The sequence below is a fragment of the Cavia porcellus genome, unplaced genomic scaffold (genome assembly GCF_034190915.1).
Source record: "Cavia porcellus strain 051 isolate PalLab524CR breed Dunkin Hartley unplaced genomic scaffold, mCavPor4.1 scaffold_31, whole genome shotgun sequence".
NCBI classification, from domain to species: domain Eukaryota; kingdom Metazoa; phylum Chordata; class Mammalia; order Rodentia; family Caviidae; genus Cavia; species Cavia porcellus.
Window position 1 is genome coordinate 36,879,181 of NW_026947514.1, and position 20,131 is coordinate 36,899,311.

General features: G+C 41.7%; 1 protein-coding gene and 1 long non-coding RNA gene across 2 annotated transcripts in view; one reads left to right on the top strand and one right to left on the bottom strand.

The window, feature by feature from the left end:
• The window catches only part of Mthfd1 (methylenetetrahydrofolate dehydrogenase, cyclohydrolase and formyltetrahydrofolate synthetase 1), a 52,662-nt gene that overhangs the window by 25,083 nt on the left and 7,448 nt on the right, over positions 1–20,131 (bottom strand). The window contains exons 2-8 of the mRNA XM_003472347.5: positions 18,614–18,698; positions 9,716–9,775; positions 9,286–9,339; positions 7,959–8,095; positions 7,709–7,809; positions 5,320–5,456; positions 4,519–4,630 (exon numbers count right to left, since the gene is read on the bottom strand). Of these exons, the coding sequence (XP_003472395.2) occupies positions 4,519–4,630; positions 5,320–5,456; positions 7,709–7,809; positions 7,959–8,095; positions 9,286–9,339; positions 9,716–9,775; positions 18,614–18,698 (686 nt within the window). The remainder of the gene's footprint in view (positions 1–4,518; positions 4,631–5,319; positions 5,457–7,708; positions 7,810–7,958; positions 8,096–9,285; positions 9,340–9,715; positions 9,776–18,613; positions 18,699–20,131) is intronic.
• Positions 139–9,364, top strand: LOC134474226 (uncharacterized). The gene is made up of 3 exons (XR_010044937.1): positions 139–747; positions 1,611–1,672; positions 8,988–9,364. It is a non-coding gene; the product is annotated as an uncharacterized LOC134474226 (long non-coding RNA).

Here is a 20,131-nt window from a genome sequence, read left to right on the forward strand (position 1 = left end):
GGCTGGTTTTTTATTCCTAAAACCAACTACCCAGTATAAGAACACTAAAATGTTAATTGCCAAGGCCTACAAAAGGATTTTTTGAGCGCACAAAGCTCCAACTATGTCACAGCTGCCAGATACGGTTTCTACAGCAACTGTCAGCATTCTGTAAGCTCCACGGGTGAGCTGGAAGAACAATTCAACATCCAGTTCTGAAGATGAGCAGCCATTTAAATGTATGCAAAAGGCAAAGAATATAATTGCCCTTCCTTTAAAAGGCGACAAGGACTACAAATCCTAGTGGCAAAGGACAGCTACTGAAGAGAACAAAACCAGTGACGGCTCACTGCTCGCTCACACCAACAGCATCCCACACTTGGCTGCAGCACACCTCTGGGAGGGCCTGGAGTCAGCCTGGACCGTGAAGAAGTAATGTTCCTGAGACAGGGTCTGGCAAAGTCTCAGCCATACTGCCGTCTCTCCCTGAGCTTCTCTAGAATACAGAGAGGAAGCGTCAGGGTTCGACCGAAGTACCCGAACGAAGAGAGTAGGCTCTAGGATGAGCTCTTACACTGTCCTCAACCACAGGCTGCACATGTATGTGGTCCAGAGACACAGAAGAGTAACACTCCCTATGTCTCATACTTTGTCAAACCTCACCCAACAATTCTTGAAAGTGAAAAACATTCTTGTGGGGTGTGATGGCACACGCCGGTTATCCCAGCACTCAGGAGGCTGAGGCAGGAAAGTCGCTGCGAGTTTAAGGTGAGTCTGAGCTACATACTGACCAGCCTGAACTATATAGCAAAAGAAAAAGTATTCTGCAATCATTAAGATTTCTGGCCCCATTTGTGAACTTTTGTTTGTGTGTGTGCACATGCATGCACACACAAGAGATGGAACCCAGGGCCTCATATATGTAAGCATATATCCTAACACTAAGCTGCAGACCCAGCTCATACATACAGAACGCAATTGCATGTATTAGAAGGAGTGGTGACTACAATTCCTTGGGATTGTTTCCTGTTTCCAGACGATTATAAAGCACCAACTATGGCAGAACATTTCCCCCTATAACTTCTGAAGTCCTTTCAAGGGGCAAAGGAGGCATGGTGCACTTGTAATGCCAGATACTTGAGAGGATCACAAGTTTGAGGCCAGACTAAGCAATTTAGCTAGACCTTGTCTCAAAATAAAACATTTTAAGAAAGAACTAAAGATGTGGTTCAGTAGTACAGTCCTGGCCTAGCACCTGGGAAGTCCTGCACTCACTTCCCAGGAATGGAAAAAAAAATAATCAGGAAATACAGCTTTATCTTTTGTACTAATTATCTTAAAATGCCTTTGAAACTCTTATTTGCCAGTGTTAGTCACTGTAGTTTCTGCATGGACAGCAGACACAAATCAGTGACTGCACCATCAAATACTGTAGCAGACAAACTCGGTTTGGTTCTTATACCAAGTATCATTGGAGTTGACTCACGCCTCTGACACAAGTATAGTCTCATATGATGTGGTCAGTAGGAAAAGTGACCAGTGCACAACCCATGGACACAGCTTCAGTAACAGACAGACATTGGGAAGTTGCATGTACAAAATTCAACTGAGTCTTGATATTTAACTTGCAGACCCTTAATTATAGACACCAATAACAGAAGCTACTACACTGGACAGGCTGAGACTGGATCAGGTAAGGATGAGAATGCTCTCTTTTTTATCCTCCTTCCAAATTCAATACTATTAATCTGGACCCTCATAGTATCTTTGGTAGTACACAGAGCAGAAAGAACATTACACATGTTGCTCTGGCCAGTACTTTTTACTCTGCACCTGAATCTTAAAAATTTATACCTTTTTTGGGCGGGAATATAGCTGAATGGTACAGCAATGGCCTAGCATGTGCAGAGTCCTGGGTTCAACACTCAGCACAGTCAAAAAAGTTAACACTAAAAAAATTCTTTATGAAAATATATGTAAACCTTAGTTTATTCTTAATTTGCCAAGAGACTTGTCCTGTTTTGCCCAAGTGGCTTATACAAGCCAATTTATTTTTAATTTAATTTTTTCTTCTGAGGCAGGGTATCACTAATTTGCCCAGGCTAGACTTGAATTCATAATTCCTCCTGTTTTGGCCCCATAGAACACTGGTGTTATAGACATACACCACACAGGCTAATTTTTATTTTCTTGATGCTGGGGATCAGGTCCATGCCAAGCACTTGCTCTACAATTGAGCTACACCCCAGCCCCCTGCAAATAAGTTAAGTAAAACAGGAACAAAGACTTGGCTCAGTAGTGGAATACGCTGATTCTAAACTGAACATTTGCAAAGAATGCTCTTTGAGTCCAGCAGACTGTCCACTGGTCAGCAGCTCAGTGATTTGGCCACTCCTTGGGAACAGTAACATCCAGGCTTCTCCATATTTATTTGCCTTTATATCCAGGATCAGTGACCAGGACAGATGACACTGCTTTAATTTTATTTATATTTTACCATCTATATCATGCATCAGCATGAACAGGATGGAAAGATTTGTTTAAATCAACGTTTCAAACCCATCTGCCAGATCCCAGATCCCCACCCAGGGCTTCCTTCTCCATCTCTTACATCTAATCAGAAAAAATGCCCACAGCAGAAGGTGCGAGGTGGAAACAGAATGAGCTAGATTGTCATGCCTGCAAGTATTCAAAGTGCAGAGTTGTAGGAGAGCAATTTCTTTATCACTCGTCAGATAATTACGCTACCAGAAAATGAGTGATCAATTATGAGCTACTGTCTTAAAAGCGCAGTGGAGAGTGGGAGGGAGGTTAAAAACGGTGAGGACTTGACAGTGACTAATGCTCCTGGCAGCTCAGTGTCTACATTTCAAACTTGACATAGAAAAGGAGAAAAAAGATTATTCTTACAGTAACTCCCTTCAACGAGTTCCTGCCAGATATCAGAGGCAGGAACCTGGACACGGCATGACACAGTCACTAAGCAGAAGGTACTGACTGTCTTGTGAGAGAGGCATATGTGACAAAAGAAGTCGCAACCTGTGAGGGACAGAAGGGAAGGAGGAATAGACATGAAAGACAGAGAGGAGGTGGGAGGGAGCAATGTGAAGCAAAGTCCAAAAAAAGGTGGTAGTGCTCGGCAGTGTAGCTCAGTGGTATGGTACTTGCCAAGGTTCTGGGTTTGGTCCCCAGAACTGCAGTGAACAAACAAATCAACTCCAGGACCAAGGATGTAGCTCAGGGCAGAGTTCTCGCCTCGCATACACAAGGCCCTGAGCACTGGAACTTTGTTGTGAAGCATAAAACCCGTGGCAGGACAGTGTCTCCTCGATTCTCACAGCACTTTGCAACGGTTTCTATAATAGCCTGACCCTGTCTGCAGGGCTACATTCTGTTTTTTTGTCTTTTTGAGACAGGGTTTCGCTATGCAGTTCATGTTGGCTTGAACTCACTTTGTAGCTTAGGCTGGCCTCGAACTTGCAACTATCTTCCTGTCTCAGTCTCCTGAGTGCTGGGATTATAGGCACGCGCCACCACGTGCAGGGCTACATTTTAAGATACCTGGAGGATGCCCAAAGCCATGGACAGTACTGAATATATAACTCTTTTCCTACATACACACCTATGGTAAACTTTAATTTTATAAATTAGACATAATAAGCACCTGCCTGGCAAGTGCAAGGTCAGGAGTTCAATCCCCAGTACAAAAAAAAAAAAAAAAAGGCACAATAAGAGATTAACAACAATAATTACATGTAATAATACAAGAGAACAATTTTAATAGTGTAGGGCTGGGGATTTAGCACAGGTGCCTGGTTGGAAAGCACGAGGTTGTGAGTTCGATCTCCGGTACCAATAAAAACAAAAAAAACCCCCAAAAAACCAATGCTGTACTAAAAAAGTTGACAAATTATCCTCCTCTGTCAAAATCTTATACTTTTTCATTTTATAGCTTCTCTTTGGTTTATCCAAATTATAAGCATATCTACTCGTGCATTTTGGGGTCATTACTAAGCATAAGGAGTGCTCAACACAAGACTGCAGTACCACCAAGAGTCCCTCTAATGAGCATGAACTAGAAGGAAAGAAGAGTATTCAGCATAGCCACGCTGGACACAGGGGAGTCAGGCCCAGGCAGGGAGAGCTGGGATGGAGAAGGCAGAACAAGATTTCCTCAAACTACACCGAACAGCACACACTTTTAAGATTCCTGCTGTTTCTAGAATTTTCCATTCACCATTTTGGGACAGAAGTTGACCTTGGAAAAGTGAAATTGTGGGAAGCAAAACTGTGGATAAGAAGGGACTACTGTATTTTTAAAATGTGATCTTCTTTGTTGAAGTAGAGGATAATCTCTATGAAGGCAGTGCAGTATCACTATCCTACTTTGTCTCCCTGGACTGTGTGTAAAGTGGTGAAAGTCCAGGCTTGATCCCAAGTGGCTGTCTTTCCCCTGCCAACTCCAGTACTTCCCCCCCAGACAACGCAGGCTTCCTGTCCTCCACCAGAAACCGCGCTCCTCCCCACAGCAACACTTACCCGGGACATAATTGATTCCACAGTCGATGACGACAGCCCCCTGTTTGATCCACTCCCCTTTCACCATTTCAGGTTGACCTGTGGCAACCACCAGGATATCACCTTTATTTACCTAGGGAAGGGATTCAGACCTCAGAAATTAAATAAGGCAATGCATGCTAAAAAAATCTACAAGTGGGAAGGATATCTCTGAGCCTGTATTAAATTCTGTTATCATCAGCTATTTCACAGGACACTGGTGAAGGCCTCAAATGCAGGCCGTGTGGGCTGTGTGGCACACCACACTTGCCCTGTGCACGCCAGGCATGTGACCCCATGAGGAAGCAGGCAGCACCTGCAGCGTGGAGGAGCACAGGCCTGAACAATGTTCTGCATGCAGTACAGGGACGCCACCACCTCCCACAAAACACAGCTCTGGGATGATTAAAAGCAAAAGCCAGCTTCTCTTCTGCTCTCTCCATATTTAACAGAACTGTCAACAGCGATGTGGACTTGTGAGCATTTTGCTGATGCTGGGCTCAGAAACAAAATGCCACAGGCTCGAAAATGCCTCTATCATACACATGGGATCTGGGCTCTAGGGCCAAACCCAGAGCCTGTACTGCTAACTGCCTGCCACAAGACAGACTGGGATAGAAAGAATATGGTCAGAACCACATCTGAATAAAATTGGGCAAGTCTGTATTCAAATAGTTTCTTCATCTTTTAAGAGACAAGAATCATGGCATTGTCACAAGGTTAAGTGAGATAATAAGGGCAACACACACACGCACACACAGAAAACTTGCTTGGGGCTCCTACCTCCTTGTCCAGATGGGCACTCTTGGAATGGCAGGTGGTCACTGTGGCATTGTTCCACAGCAGCAAGTCATGCATTGGGGCACCCACTATTTTACTGCGTCCGACCACCACTGCGTGACTTCCAGCAATCTGCACCCCTGCAAGAAGAGCCAGAGTGCATCAGAGGTAGGGTACAGGAGCCATCCTCCTTTGTATGTCACCCAAGTGGAAAACCGAGAACAAGAAGTACATGAAAGCAGGGTCCTAGTGTCAAACAGAAAGTTCCATGAAAACTCTCCTTCTCTCGCAGTGAGAGAGAGATGAGATGTTCTCAGCTCTAATGCTTCAGCTACAGATTGGGATCCGTGCACCGTCCTTTGCGGTGGATCTGAGAAAGCAGCTTAGGCCAAGATCCATTCATTGAGTCATAGGGGAGTGGGAAGAAATCTTACACTCAAAAAAGAAAATCTGACATCCAGCTAAAGAGCCATATGGAAGAAGTTATCAGATGAAATTACATGAGAAAACAGTTATAACAACTAGAGTATATGGGATGAGGTGAAGAGAACTGAAGGAAATCAGATTAGCATCAGTAATTTTTTCCAAGTTTAGTAAATTTATTTATGTAGTCCTCATCCATATTTCTCTTTCAGTTTAGGGCCTGAGCCATAGGCCTATTTGCAGGGAAGAGATGAGAGGAAATTCAGCTACAATAGAAAGCTTTTTTTTTTTTTTGCTTACTCAGCATCCACTTTCTGGAAAAAACTGACATCCTTGTGAGGACTGATTTCTACTCTACTTAAACAGGTTTGTGCAAGTACTCATTAGTGGACAAATACTCTAGTCAATAAAATCCAATCCCGTGAGCATTTGGTGGAACAAGGCTGGACCTTCTCAGGGCCATAAGGAGCCTGAGAAATGAGCTACCCCAACAGAAGGAAGCAGGGAGAAGGTCTTGAAGACTTTGTCTGAGCCCCTTCAACCACTCAAGGTTGGAGGCTGTCAACCCTTGTGTAAGGGAGTTTTAGTGTATATTATGTTTCTTGCTTAAAATTAATTTTATTGGGCCAGGAGTTTAGCACAGCAGCGCAAGTGCCTATTTGGCAAACATGAGGTCATGAGTTCAATCCCTGATACCAAAACAAAGAACAAAAAACACTAAAAAACAAAATTTTATCAGGACAAGATCAGCTCTTTTTTTTTTTTTTTTTTTTTTGGTCTTTTTCATTTTTATCGGTACCAGGGATCGAACTCACGACTGCCTGCTTGCAAGGCAGGTGCTTATGCCACTGAGCTAAATCCCCAGCCCCCAAGATCAGCTCTTATAAAATGCTAACATCATGATCGCTGAGGAGTAAGACTTCAACGTTTGAGGTGCTGAAGAAGTACCGTGGCTAGGGATGTGACTCAGTAGTAGAGCACCAGTCCGGCATGAGGAGGTCCTGGGTTTAATGTCAACACCGCAAGTAAACAAACGGTACCTCAGGGTACCTTCCAGGACTCACCAAAGACCTGAAGCTGTCTTAGGGCCAACAGCAGCTTCACTATCAGTAAGATGAAGCGGGAGCCGGGTATAGCATCACTTTAATCCCAGCACTTGGAGAAGCTAAGGCAAGAGGGTCAAAGTTCAAGCCCAGCCTGGGTACCTTAGCAAGACTCTGTCTCAAAATAAAAAAGGCTGGGGATGTAGCTTAGTGCAAAGGCCCTTGGTTCAGCCCCTGGAGGCACCAAAAACCAAACCAAACCAAACCAAAAACAGTGGGACACTGATAGCTGCTATAGCTCGTGGGACTCGATTTGCTGTTTGTTTTGAGCCAGGGTCTCACTCAATTGTCCTAGTTGGCCTCAGATTCCTGACTGTCCCACCTCAGTCTCCTGAGTAACCGGGATTACAGGTCAAGCTATGGCCTGACCTTTTCTTGCCAATGACAGAAAATCTTCACTTAGGCTAGTCAAATTTTCCACTTGAAACTTCTGACCTACTTCTTTTGAACACGACCCATTTTCCTGTTAAAAAAAAAAATAACCTGTGCTGCAAGTCTTCATACTGAAATCCCACTCTATAATGAGGTAATACGGCCAAATGTTGGAGAGCTCTGCTGCCAGCCATCTGTCTGGTCTTAGTCTTGGTGCTAGTTCCAGGGATGGGGAATTTTTACTTTGTATCCTTACATACTCCCCATATAGAGGATTTTTTTCACCAGAATAAACTGCTTTGAACTCAGACAACCTAAGAGTTCAAATCTTGGTTTGATGCTTTCTTAGCTGTAAAACAATAATAGCACCTACTTCATGCATTGTTAAGAAAAACTGGGATTTAAAGTCCTAGTATACAGGCCCCTTGAGGGTCCACAGGACACTTTTTCTGGATTTGTGCCGCTTTCCTGGTGTTTGCTTTGTGTGTCTTTACCTGTCTCTTTGATGAGTTCCAAGCATCCTTTAGGCGTACAAGGAATGAAACAGTCCTTGAGATCACCTCTAGCAAGTTTTCCAGCATTGATGCTAGTCAACCTAAAATACAAAAAGTGACAAAAATAAGGGAGAAAGTAAAAGTAAAGTAGGTGTTTTTACTTTTCATAAACAAATGCTCTGTTTCCAGAACAGAAATGAATTATCAGTGGAATCATGTGATGCGATGCAGGAAGCCAAGCCACACTCACCCATCCACATCCTTTTCAGGTGCAATAGCATTGATGACTGCTTCAGTGTTAATGGGATTCTCTGAATCTAAAGGCAGCTGTACTATGAATCCGTGTACAGTAAAGTCTTCATTTAGAGATATGACACGCTTTAACACCTATAAGTAAGACCATATGTAATCCATATACCGCATAGAACTCAAAATGGAGAAACACTTTCCAAAGCAAACGTCAAGCCTGGCATATCATTCTAACACTCGAGAGGCTGAAGCAGGAGGATTATCTTGAGTTTGAGGCCAGCTTAGACCACATGATGAGTTCAAGGCCAGCCTGAACAGTCTAGTGAGACCCTATCTCAAAAAACAAAAATCCAAAACAAACACCAAGTTGCCTCACTTCCTCCAAGAGTTAATTATAACCCTCTCAGAATGTACCTGCCCTCCAAATCCTGAGAAGCCAACCTTTTCAAGCAGAATGTATTTCCAGGTGTTTGGTAAGAAACTCATCAAAAAACAAGCAAAGAACTTTAAAACCTTACCACTGCAACAGTAAGACCCATGTTACAACCATCTAAACACTGTGGAGCAGCAAGGCCCAGTATCTTTGCTGTGGTGAGAAATGCACCTTACAACTCAATAGCAGCTAGGAAGTACTTGAAACATGGTTGGGGCACCCAAGAAACTGAATTTTTAATTTTATCTCACTATAATCATTTCCACAACCTCTGAAAGCGACTATCATCTCCTGCCTCTTTCTACGTATTCCACAGTTGTGACTTTTAAAGTCACCATTGATTTGTTCTGTCTATGCCTAAGGTCATCATATAAATGGAACTTGTACCTGGTTTTTAAATTGAATATAACTATACGCCCAGGATCAGGGTTTGTTTTTGTTGCTGCTGCTTCGTGTGTGAATGGTGGTAAGGATTAAACACGGGCCCTTCACACTGAGCCACATCTCCAAGACTGCCAGCTTTTTTTTTTGAGGCAAGTCTTACTAAGGTGCTAAATTTCCCAAGTTAGACTCAAATTTGTATTCCTTTCCCCTCAGCCTCCTGGGAGAACGGGGATTTGAAGGGTGTGCCACCAAGGCCAGCCTCCAAGAATCAGTTTTAATAGCATCACAGATGACCTGGAAGCCAATCAGATTCTGAGGACCAACTGCTTAACCCTGGGACTACCCCACTGACTCCTGGATATTTTCAAGCACTTCTTGGAGGCAGAGTCTGCGAAGAATTACCTGGAGGTCTAATGCGCAAAATGACTCGGTCTCTCACGTTTCACCAAACCAAAGAGAAAAAAGCATGTGAGCTATCCTCGTTATAATCAACTAATTCACAAGAGCTCACCTCAGATTCTGTGGCTGATCTTGGTAATTTAATGTGGGTGGCTTTGATCCCAATCTGCAAAAGCAAACATTTAAAACAGGTAAATGGCAAAGAAACTTGAGAAATGGGCCTGCTTCTTTTAAACACACAACTAAAACCAGGAGTGTTAGTTTATCAATCACCTCATCCTAGGTCTGCACATCACTCATTTGCTGTCACTGCTGCACTCACCAAAATTTAATCCCTGCTATTGCTGGGCTTTGGGAAGTAAGAAATCATGGGCCAGAAGCATTCAGGGGCAAGCAGATAATGAAGCACTAAATCATCAGCTACTGATTTGAGAGAAACAGGTAAGTCTGCTGACCAGTAAAAGTTTGATGGGAGGGACCCAAAAGACAACAGGACCTGGGGCGGAGAGGGGGAGGCTGAGGGCAGTTGTTCTGGGCTTTACCTCTTCAGCAGCCTTCAGCTTCATATTTATATAAAGATTGGAGTCGTCTCTGTTGCCAACCTAGAATAATAAATACATGCAAATCAGATGGTTAGGGAATGACAGCGTGCAGAAAAGCTTCCATGACTTCAGTTTCAATCAGAAAGGATGTCTGAGCACCACTCTTGTTGCAAAGAACTAGTACAGGAGAAAAAGGAGGTGATCAGGGTGGGAGGGGGATGTGAACATAGATGATACCCAGCTGCCCCCAAACGAGGCTTGCCTGAGTCCCACTGACAAAGCCTGAAGAAAAGACGAAGCGAAACAGAGCAACAACACACACCTACTGTCCCAGGTACTACTCAGGAGGATCACCTGAACCCCAGAGTTCAAGACCAGCCTCGATAGTATACAAAGTCCAGCTGCCAGACAGGTGGTGAAAGACAGGAGGAGGGAAAGAGAGGAAGTAGGGGACCCTCTGTGTGTACCAGGAGCTAAGCACTGGGGCTCCATGCCTAGCAGAAACACCTAGAACTGCTGCTGACACACAGGAGGAGGAGTACTGTGAACTGTCCTCTGGCAACAAGACACCTAAGGGCAGGAACATATGAAGGCATATTCCACACCCTCCCCAACCCCAGAGCAGCCAGCCACAGAGAAGATAAGCCAGTTTCTCACAAAAGTACAGAAGGAAACACCCAAGACAAAGAACTGAAGCTTGCCTGGCTGGACTGAACAGGGCCCGGGATAAGGTCACCCTTCAGGAGGGTACTTCCAGGTCTGCCTTACGATGCTGCTGCTGGACACTGTGCTCAGATCTAGGGGGACACGGCCTGAGTCACAGCTTCAGTCGTCCCTTCCACAAGCAGATCTCATTACAGAGCCAATTTCTATCTCCAGAGAACCGGAAGAGGCCTTGCACAGCAGTGCTGCCGCTGGTGTGGAAGCCATGGCCTCGCACTTCCTATGGAAGGGCTCTAGCACAGGCCTATGCTCCCAGCTGGGCCACAGACTTTACAGGAAAAGTGATTAGACAGTCATAGATCACTAGATGCAAGAATGCTGAAGAATATTGGGTTCTGGACCGACTGTCAAGCGGGTGGGTGGAAGACTGGTGGAAATCTTAAACCCAATATGGTTCATCAAGAATACTGCAAAAGCATTTTATTAATTAGGAATGCTAATCTTTTCTTCAAAGTGGTTAAGTATTACAGCATCCAAAAAAGATCCCATTCCAGAACAAGTCAGGGTTTTGTTTTATTTACTTAGTTAACACCAGGAATCTGCAAACTGTTTCTGTAAAGGGTAAAAGGCCAGATTGAAGGGGCGTATCTGGGGCTTTGTGGGTCACGCCCCAGGTGACTGTCCCTGCTTTTTAAATCTTTGACACGTTGGCAGCATGTGGTCATGGGCTGATATTTAATCTTCCCTGTTTCATACCATAAAATATCTTGGATATTGCCATATTCATTTTCTTCCTATTTCAGGAATATATTACAGTATATTCAGTTGAGTATATTACATTTATTGGTTTTGTCCATGTTTAGTGAAAATTGAGTTTCTATAAAAGGTATTGTGATAAGTAAACACATATTAGCTATTACATTATTAATAACTAAAGTGTTTTTTTGTGCCAAGGGATGGAAATACAACCTCATTTCTCTCTCTTTTGAAAAGTCATCTCAACTCTGTATACAGTATTCAGTTATGAGGGAAGTTCCCTACCTATTAAAAAACCCAAAAAACCAAGGTGAAATACATGAATTTGGGGTCCAGAAGTAGGTTCTGGTCCCAGAATCAGTCCACTGCCTGACTGGCCTTGGGCAAGCTATCAGAGGTCCATCAATAAAGGGCTCCTACTCTGCAGGGGCAATGTGGTAATTAGAACAATTACAAAAGCAGTTACAAACATACAGACCATCTGAACTAAAGCCAGCACTATGGCTATAAGCAGTCATGCTTTCTTTAATAAAGGATTAGGAGTGGGTGTACTGGGTGAACTTAGTCACACTCGGGGTTGTTTTGTTTTGTGGTGCTCTACCACTGAGCTACATTTTAATAGAGCTGCTACTATGGTCAAAAGGACAGAGAGGTGTCGGTAAATGAGATCTGAAACTTGTGAGCAGATGACGACAGTGACACCAGGACAGCATTAGAAATCAAGAGGATGGAACTGATTCTGAGAGCTGATGAGCAGTACAATCTCCAGGGCAACGACACTGCAGGAAGTGAGGGAGAGATACCCTAACATGACGACGCAGGCTTGTAGAATGGGTACATGAGAAACGGCAGTGTAAGCACTGGGATGGAAAAGACCAGACATGATCACAACACATTACGTAGGCCTTGTAGTGCAGAAAGACGTTGACTCTGGTGCTGAAGTACAAGCTGGAACATTTAACAGCTGTTTTATTACAAGGGCATTAAGAGATGAGCTTTCAAGCAGTGTTTATGTACTAGAAACACTGTAATCAACAGTTTAAAGTTGATTCTAAAAGTTGGTTTTAAAAATGGGGGGGAAAATGGTGCATGTCTGCAATTCCAGCACTTGGAAGGCTGAGACAGGAACATCACAAGTTCTAGGCCAGCCTGAACTGCACAGCAAGATGAAAAACAAAAGAAAAGATAATAAATAAAAACTCTTCCCAGTATTTTTCTTTCTTTTTTCCTTTTTTTGAGACAGGGTCTCAGTTTGTAGTACAGACTATCCTTGAACTCACTATGTAGGCCAGGCTGGCCTCAAACTCTTGGGGATCCTCCTGCCTCAGCCGCCCAAGTGCTGGTATTATAGGTGTGAGCCACTATGTCTGGTGATTCTTAAGTATTTCTAAGAACAAGGACTTTTATTAACTTCGTTTATAATTCCAGAATCAGGCAACACTGCATCCCATAAACCACAACTAGCATTTCAACAAGTTAGGCAGAGTAAGTTTTATAGACAGAAAAGGGTCAAAGCAGGGTTTAAAAGTACATAGGTCAAAATTCCTTTCTTTGTAAGGTAGGCACAGAGTTGGAACAAGAAACAGTTGATTGATTAACATTGGGTTACGTTAGGTTATCCTTTTTTGGTGACATGATTAAACCAGAGGGCGCTTCGCTATCATGCCAATTCAAACTGCCCTGTTTGGAAATTTGTCTATTAGCATATCTGATTGTTCAGAAAGTCAAACAGTTTTCAGGTTCATAACATGGATCTTCAGCCCTGATGTCTCCACTGTGATTTTTACTTTGCTCTGCTGGGTTCCAGTGCAGGAGCTCAGTGCAGAACAATGGCCTCCTTATTTTTTAAGTTTTTGTTTAACGGACTACAGCATGGATTTTTCTCCATTCTTCGTTTGTTTGGCAGTGCTAGGGTTCAAGCCCAGGACCTCTCACATTCAAAGCAAGTGTTCCATCACTGAGCTACACCCTCAGCCCAGAAACAGATTTCTTGCCTATGACTTTGACTTTCTTTTTATAGCAGACAATTCGCAAGAATAAGCCAAGAAAAAAACTACTCCCCAAATGTAACGAGTATACACCCACAATACATAACTTTTGACTCTCAGTGAAAGGAAAGCCCACCAGGGCAGAGAACACACCAGGCACTTAATGCCAGCCCTGGTGTTCCTTTCTCTTCAGCAAAGCCTCTAAAGCAGCAGGGAAAGAAGATATTTAAGTACCATTCTTCTGCATTTCTTGATGAACAAGGAACTTAGCAAGGGAGTAAATGATGTACACAGAGACAGGCACTCCGAGAGACTGTGAGGCTAGGAAGCTGGCACTTCTGAAAGGAGTTTCAAAGGAAGCTGTGAGTTTCCCTGCTGTTTGACTCAATCCTTCAAGAACTCATTTGCATATCTGCCCATACAAGTATCTACTGAATGCCCCCAAGCTCAATCTGGAGCTAGGGAAGAAACACTGGAAGAATACTTTCATGAAGCTACATGATTGGGTGAAGTCACTTAGGAAATTAAGATGGAGAAAAGGCCTGAGGCCCGGGGCCCAAGACATTCACAGGATTAGGCAGGAGGGAGATGACAAGCATTTGTACCTGTACATGATACATCTTGATTCTTTCCCATTCCCCTACCTTCCCATTAATCCTTCTTCCTGTCAGTTACAAAAGCTGTTTCCATTTTTTTCCTTCTTCTTCTCGATTTTTTTTCTTTTCCTTTCCTCCTCCCTAGTTCCCCTTTTCATTTGAACATTTTGTTCCTATTTCCCAATGTCTATTATATATTTTGGTCCTTATTTATACTTTTGGTGTCTCACATCAGAGAAACCATGAGATATTTACATGTGTGTCCAATTTACTTAGCTTTATGGTCTCAAGATACATTCAGTTACCTAGAAATGTCTCAGGTTTATCATTCTCTAAGGCTGAATAGCAGTCCATCTGCTTTATTCATTCATCGGTTGCTGAGCACTTGGGTTGTTTCCAAGATATAGCTCTTACAAACTGTGCCATTATAAAAATGGGTGTGCACATATCCATGATCCTTTTCTTTGAGGAAGGTATCAAGAAGGGGAATAGCTGGGTCAAATGAAACCTCTACTTTTAGTTTTTTGTGGAATCTCCATGCTGACTTCCAGTGGTTGTACCAGTCTACACTCCCAACAGGGAAGGATTCCTTTTTCCTCACTGCTTGGCCAACATTGGTTGATTTTTTTTTTTTTTAATTGGTACTGGGGATCAAACTCACGACCGCCTGCTTGCAAGGCAGTTGCTTATGCCACTGAGTTAAATCCCCAGCCCCACTGATCGATTTTTTGATAACAGCCATTCTTTATAACAAATGATATGGGTGATATGGAATCTCAGCATAGTGGCTGCCACTATCTTATTTGTGTCTATGTTCACTAGAGAGATTGATCTACATTCCTTTTTTCAGTTAGGTCCTTCTCTAGTGTTGGTAATGCTTATTTCCAGGAATGAATCTTGGAGTATTGCTTGCCTTTCAATTTCATTAGAGTCTGAGGAATAGCAGTATTAGCAGTATCTGAGGAATAGCAGTATCTTCTCTAAATTTGTTATAGAACTCAGCAGTGAATTCGTCAGGGACTGGGCTTTTGTCAATAGGTAATTAATTACATCACTGATTACTTTTGGTGTAGAATTTGTGTATTTTCTTAATTCAGCTTTGGTAATTCATATATATCTATGCATCTGTCCATTTTGTCTGTGTGCTCCATCTTATTAGACTATAGGTCCTCAAAATAGGTACTGGTGATCTGGATTTTTTTGTGACTGCACCCTTTTCATTCCTAATTGCATGGATTTGTGCCTTTTATTTCCTTTTATAAGGTTAAAGATCTGTTGATTTTAATCTTTCAAAGAAACAGTTCTTAGATTCATTGATTGTTTTTATTGTTTTCTTAAGTCTCCATTGCATTTGTTTCTACTTTGACTTTTTTTTATACTGGGGATTGAACTCACAACCTTGTGCATGCCAGTCAGCCGCTGAGCTAAATCCCTGGCTCTACTCTGATTTCCACAATTGTCTTAATCATACAATCTCTGAGTTTTACTTGCTCTTCTTTTTTTAGAAATATGAGGTTCAACATTAAGTTGTTTATTTGAGCTCATTCTGTTTTCCTGATACGGGTATTCACTGCTATGAATATTCCTAATAGGACTGCTTTCACTGTATCCCATAAATTTTAGTATGTTATATTAGCATTATTGCTTAGTTATAGAAACTTTTATTTCTTCTTTAATTTCATTTGTGACTCACTGGTTATTTAGGAGGATGTTATTTAATTTCCAGGTGTTTATGAAGTTTTGGTAGTTTCTTTTGCCACTGATTTCCAATTTCATTGCATTATGGTCTAATAATATGCCTAGGATAATTTCAATTCCTTTGCATCTACTTAAGCATGCTCCATGAGCTAGTATGTGGTCTATTTTGGAGAAAGTCCCGAATGCAGCTGAAAAAAAAAATGTGTATTCTAATGTGGGCAGAACATTCTGTAGACAGATACGAAGTCCATCTGTTCAAAAGTTTGCTTCAGTTCTAATATTTCATTATGGATTTTTTTGTCTAGCTGATCTATTTGTGACTATGGTAAGATTCCCCAATACAACTGTATTAGTGCTTATTTGATTTTTCATGTCGGTTAATATTTGTTTCATATAGTCACTAGTATTTGGTGCATATATTTTTATGATGGCTCAGGATTTTTCCTTTATAAGGATATAGTGACCTTCTTTGTATCTCTGAATTACTCTTGACTTGAAATCCACTTTGTCTGTAAATAGAACAGCTACCCCTTGCTTTTTTTCTAGGTTACCATCACGGAGTATTTTTTTCCATCTTTTGACTTTCACTCTATGAATTCCTTTTTGAATTAAATGTGTTTCTTATATGAAGCATATTGTTGGATTTTACTTTCTGAACCATTCTGCCAGTGTTTCTCTTGACTGTGAGATGAGATGAGACCATTAAACACTGATGTTTGTAACTGGTATATATTGACTTTTCACAGTCATGTTATTTACCTGTTGTTGGTTCCCTCTTTATCCCCTCTGTCCTCTGTTTAACTGTTTGCTTTGCCTAGTGAATTCATTATGTTGGAGTTGTTTCCTTGTTATCTCTCTAAAAAGTCTTTCAGGACATTTTGCGGTGCCATTTAGTGTTCAGGAATTTTCTTGGGTGTTCTTTGTCATGAAAGTGTCTTATTTCTCCATCAATTTTGAAAGATAGTTTTGCTGGGTACATCAATTTGGATCGGAGGTTGTTTTCCTTTAGACCTTGAAATACCTCATGCAAGCTCTCCTTGACTTAAGGGCTTACATTGAGAAATCTGTTGTGATTCTAATGGGATTTCATTTATAGGTAATGTTTCTTTAACAACTTTTAATATTCTGTTCTATGCTGAATACAACTATATAATGAACCCACTATATAATCCAGGTTGGCCTCAACTCACAGCAATCCTCCTGCCTCAGCCTCCTGAGTGCTAGTATTACAGGCATGCACCATCATGCTATGACAAAGCAATATGAATGGTTGACTATTAAACCTCAACCTGCGAGCATATGTCCTTTCAGTAATCTCCACCAGTACAGTGCACTCCTGCTGCACACAGGAAGCACCATGGTTGCCACTTGGAAATGTACTTAGTATTTTTTGCACCACTAGCTAAACTAGATGTATTTTTCTATGGAATACCATCTTTACTTGAAAGAACAACTGACAAATAAGGTTTATTCAAGCTTGAGTATTAGGCAAGTATTTTCCCAAAAAATGAATAAAATGAGTCCAGTATTGAAGGAAAACAACCAACTATATCTGTTGCCAATAACATTTTTAGGCTGGGGGTATAGCTCAGTGGTAGAGTGCGTGCTCAGCAGGTGTAAACCTAGGTTCAACCCTCAGCACCAAACAAACAAACATGTTAAATTTTCAAGCAAATATTAGAACCTCTTATCCACTCCGTGAGCTTGACAGCTTCTTGATTTTTCTGATGTGTTCCTTCATGATATTTTAATTAATGACTAAGGTTTTTTTATAGTATGTAATAAAATTTAGTAACATATGGAAGATTTGCATAATTCAGTGAATACTGTTTTCCAAATGAGAAATGAAAGGTGTAACAAAACCACCCAAGTGAAATTCTCACTTCAACTGTAATAATTCTGATACAAAAAGTATAAAACAATGCAAAAAAGTATGACAGTTCACTAATAAAGTTGCAGATTCCATACTGCAACTAATCTTTGCAACTACTTCTTAAGTCCTGATACTGTAACAAAGAAAAAGTTCTACAATTACCTGAAATGACTTAAAAAATTCTTCCCTTCTGACAACTACACATCTGCATGAGGCCTAATTACTGAACGCAGCAGCAAGGGAGAATCAAACTCTTCCCTTATGCCAGGTGGTGCAAAGCTGTGTAAAACACAAAATAACTCTCCTACTAAATTGTATCATGGAAAAGTTCTTTTTCCATAAACATCTTATGCTTGTTAACATATCATAATGAGCTTCCTACTGGCATTTTTAAGCACATAGTTTTTTAAAATTTGGGTTTTGATTTCTGTTACGGCTTATGTCTAAATGTTAATCCCAAAGACTCATGAGGTCATAGGTAGGACTTTTTTAGATGTGGCTGGATTTAGAGCATGTGACACTGGAACCGATTCATGGTGCAATGCCAGGCTGAAGGGCTACCCACCCTAAGTAGTCTGGATAAAAGGGGCACAAAGATGTTCAAGTCCCTTGTTGCTTTTCCTACCTTGTGGGCTCCATGAACTGTTCTCTGCAATGTCCCTCTGCTAAGCTACTCTGCCTTGAGCCAGCCGATTATGGACTGAAACCTCTATAAACTGTGAGCTAAATAAACCTTTCCTCCCTTAACTTGAGAGTGTTTATTTTGCCTCAGAGACCACTAACTAAGATAATTTCAAATACAATAAGTATTAATATCTAAGTACATATAAAAAAGCTACTGAAGTCCTAAGATTTTATATAAAGGATCCCACAAAGACCAAAGGCTAAAAGGGATGGGCCTGGGGGAAAAGGCTATCCACAGATAGGAGCAGGCAACTAGGACAAACAAGCATTTGAAAGTGAGCTGTGAGGAACAGCTTATAAAGACAAACTGAAAAGGTATGAGGTTTTACAAAAGCAGAACAAAAAGAAGAAGAAGAGGAGAAGGAGGCAGAGGAGGAAGAAGAAAAAAGTACTAGTAGTAGCATATGATGTAAAATCTGAAGTGCTTATAGCCTGAATGTATGAACTGCCACTGCAAGACTGAGTAATGAGCTGGGCGTGGTGGTGCATGCCAGTGATCCCAGCATTTGAGAGGTGGAAGTATGATTGTTGTTGCGTTCGACACCAGCCTGGGCTACAAAGTGAGCTCAGGGCCAGCCTGAACTGCAAAGTGAGATCCTGTCTCAAAAAGAACACTAACAGAAATATGCCATCATCATACCTGTAAAATTGCCAGGCAAGGTGCAAAGCCAGGTACTTGCTCTTTCAACTGAGCCACTTGATTCTTCAGTCTCTGTCTTATTTGCCTAAAGAAAAAAAAGTTAGTATTAACACACAATGATCCAAGCACAACTGAGTGATATGAGTTACTAGGTATATTTATCTTTCAAACTAAAAACACTTCACTGAATGGGTAACATCTGGCATAATATATGTTATGACCGTCCCATCAACTTTCTAGGCCTCTTTTAACTGCTGATACTGTGTGCGCCATGGATATGGGAAGTCAATTTACAGTGCAATAGTTGGGCTGGGGATGTAGCTCAGCAGCAAAGCCATGGCCTGGCCCACACCCATACAGTGAATAAATGAAAACCTGGAAAGTACTTCCAGAAGGTTTTGAGCTTCATCTTTTTCAGTATTTACAATCTTTCTTTTCTATTCTTTTTTTTTTTTTTTGAGATAGGATCTTGCTAAATAGTTTAGGCTGACCTAGAGCTCATAATATAGCGGTTGGTGGCCTTGAACTCAGTGAATCATCTCCCTCAGCCTCCTAAGTGCTGGGAATATAGTTGTGCACCACCACTCCCAGCAGTACTTTCATTCTTTTAGTGCTGTCATAAAAAAACTTCTGCAGGGAATAACCCAAATTCACATTGTGTGCTCAGTCTACCCTAGTAAGATGACCACAGGTGTTCACATAAGGCTGAACACTCAATCAGTGAACTCCTCTCCAAATTTGACTTGAACTTACTTATATTCTAAATTATAAAAGAATGTTCTTACAAAAACAATACAAGGTTTAAAAGTATGTAACCAACCTCTTATGAAATTAAGTTAATCAATTTATGAACATGTAGCTTCTTAGTGTGGTGGGAAATCAAGTAAATTAAACTACATTATAGTAAAATATTCAAAAGAGCTAGGTGAGGCATGTGGATCACTGTGAGTTTGAGGTCAGCCTGGGATAGAGTGAGTTCAAGACGATCCTGAATTACATAGTCACATCCTCTAAAATACCTCATCTGTACCCAGTCATGATATATAAAAGAATGCGAAGAGGATTTGTCTCTCTTGAACAGCCAGTTTTGACATTTACCTCTCTTCACCTTTCCCACCTTAACCACATTTGACTAACAAATAAATACAAGCATTCACAAGCACCTGGTCCCTAGCTCTATTTGGTTACTCCCAGCTCTGTTCTTCACACTTTAAATTAGCATTTTATACAACAGAGTTCAAAAAAAGCATTAGCAAGCCATTGGACTTTTTTTCCTTTAAACTAAGATTTGGCCTGGACAGAGGACACAGTTCTAACTCTGAAACAAGAGAACAGGAAATGCTGGAGCTGTGGAGCTTTCACTGCCCAGCAGTTCCAGTCCTTGCCATCCTCCGTGGAATAACAATCAGACGTGGTGCTGGCAGCTGGGAGGTCCCCAGGGCAAGCCAAGTGTCCAGCCTCCCCTCTCCTTTTCCTGTTCCTCTCCTCCATTGTATCAACACACACCACTTTGGGAGC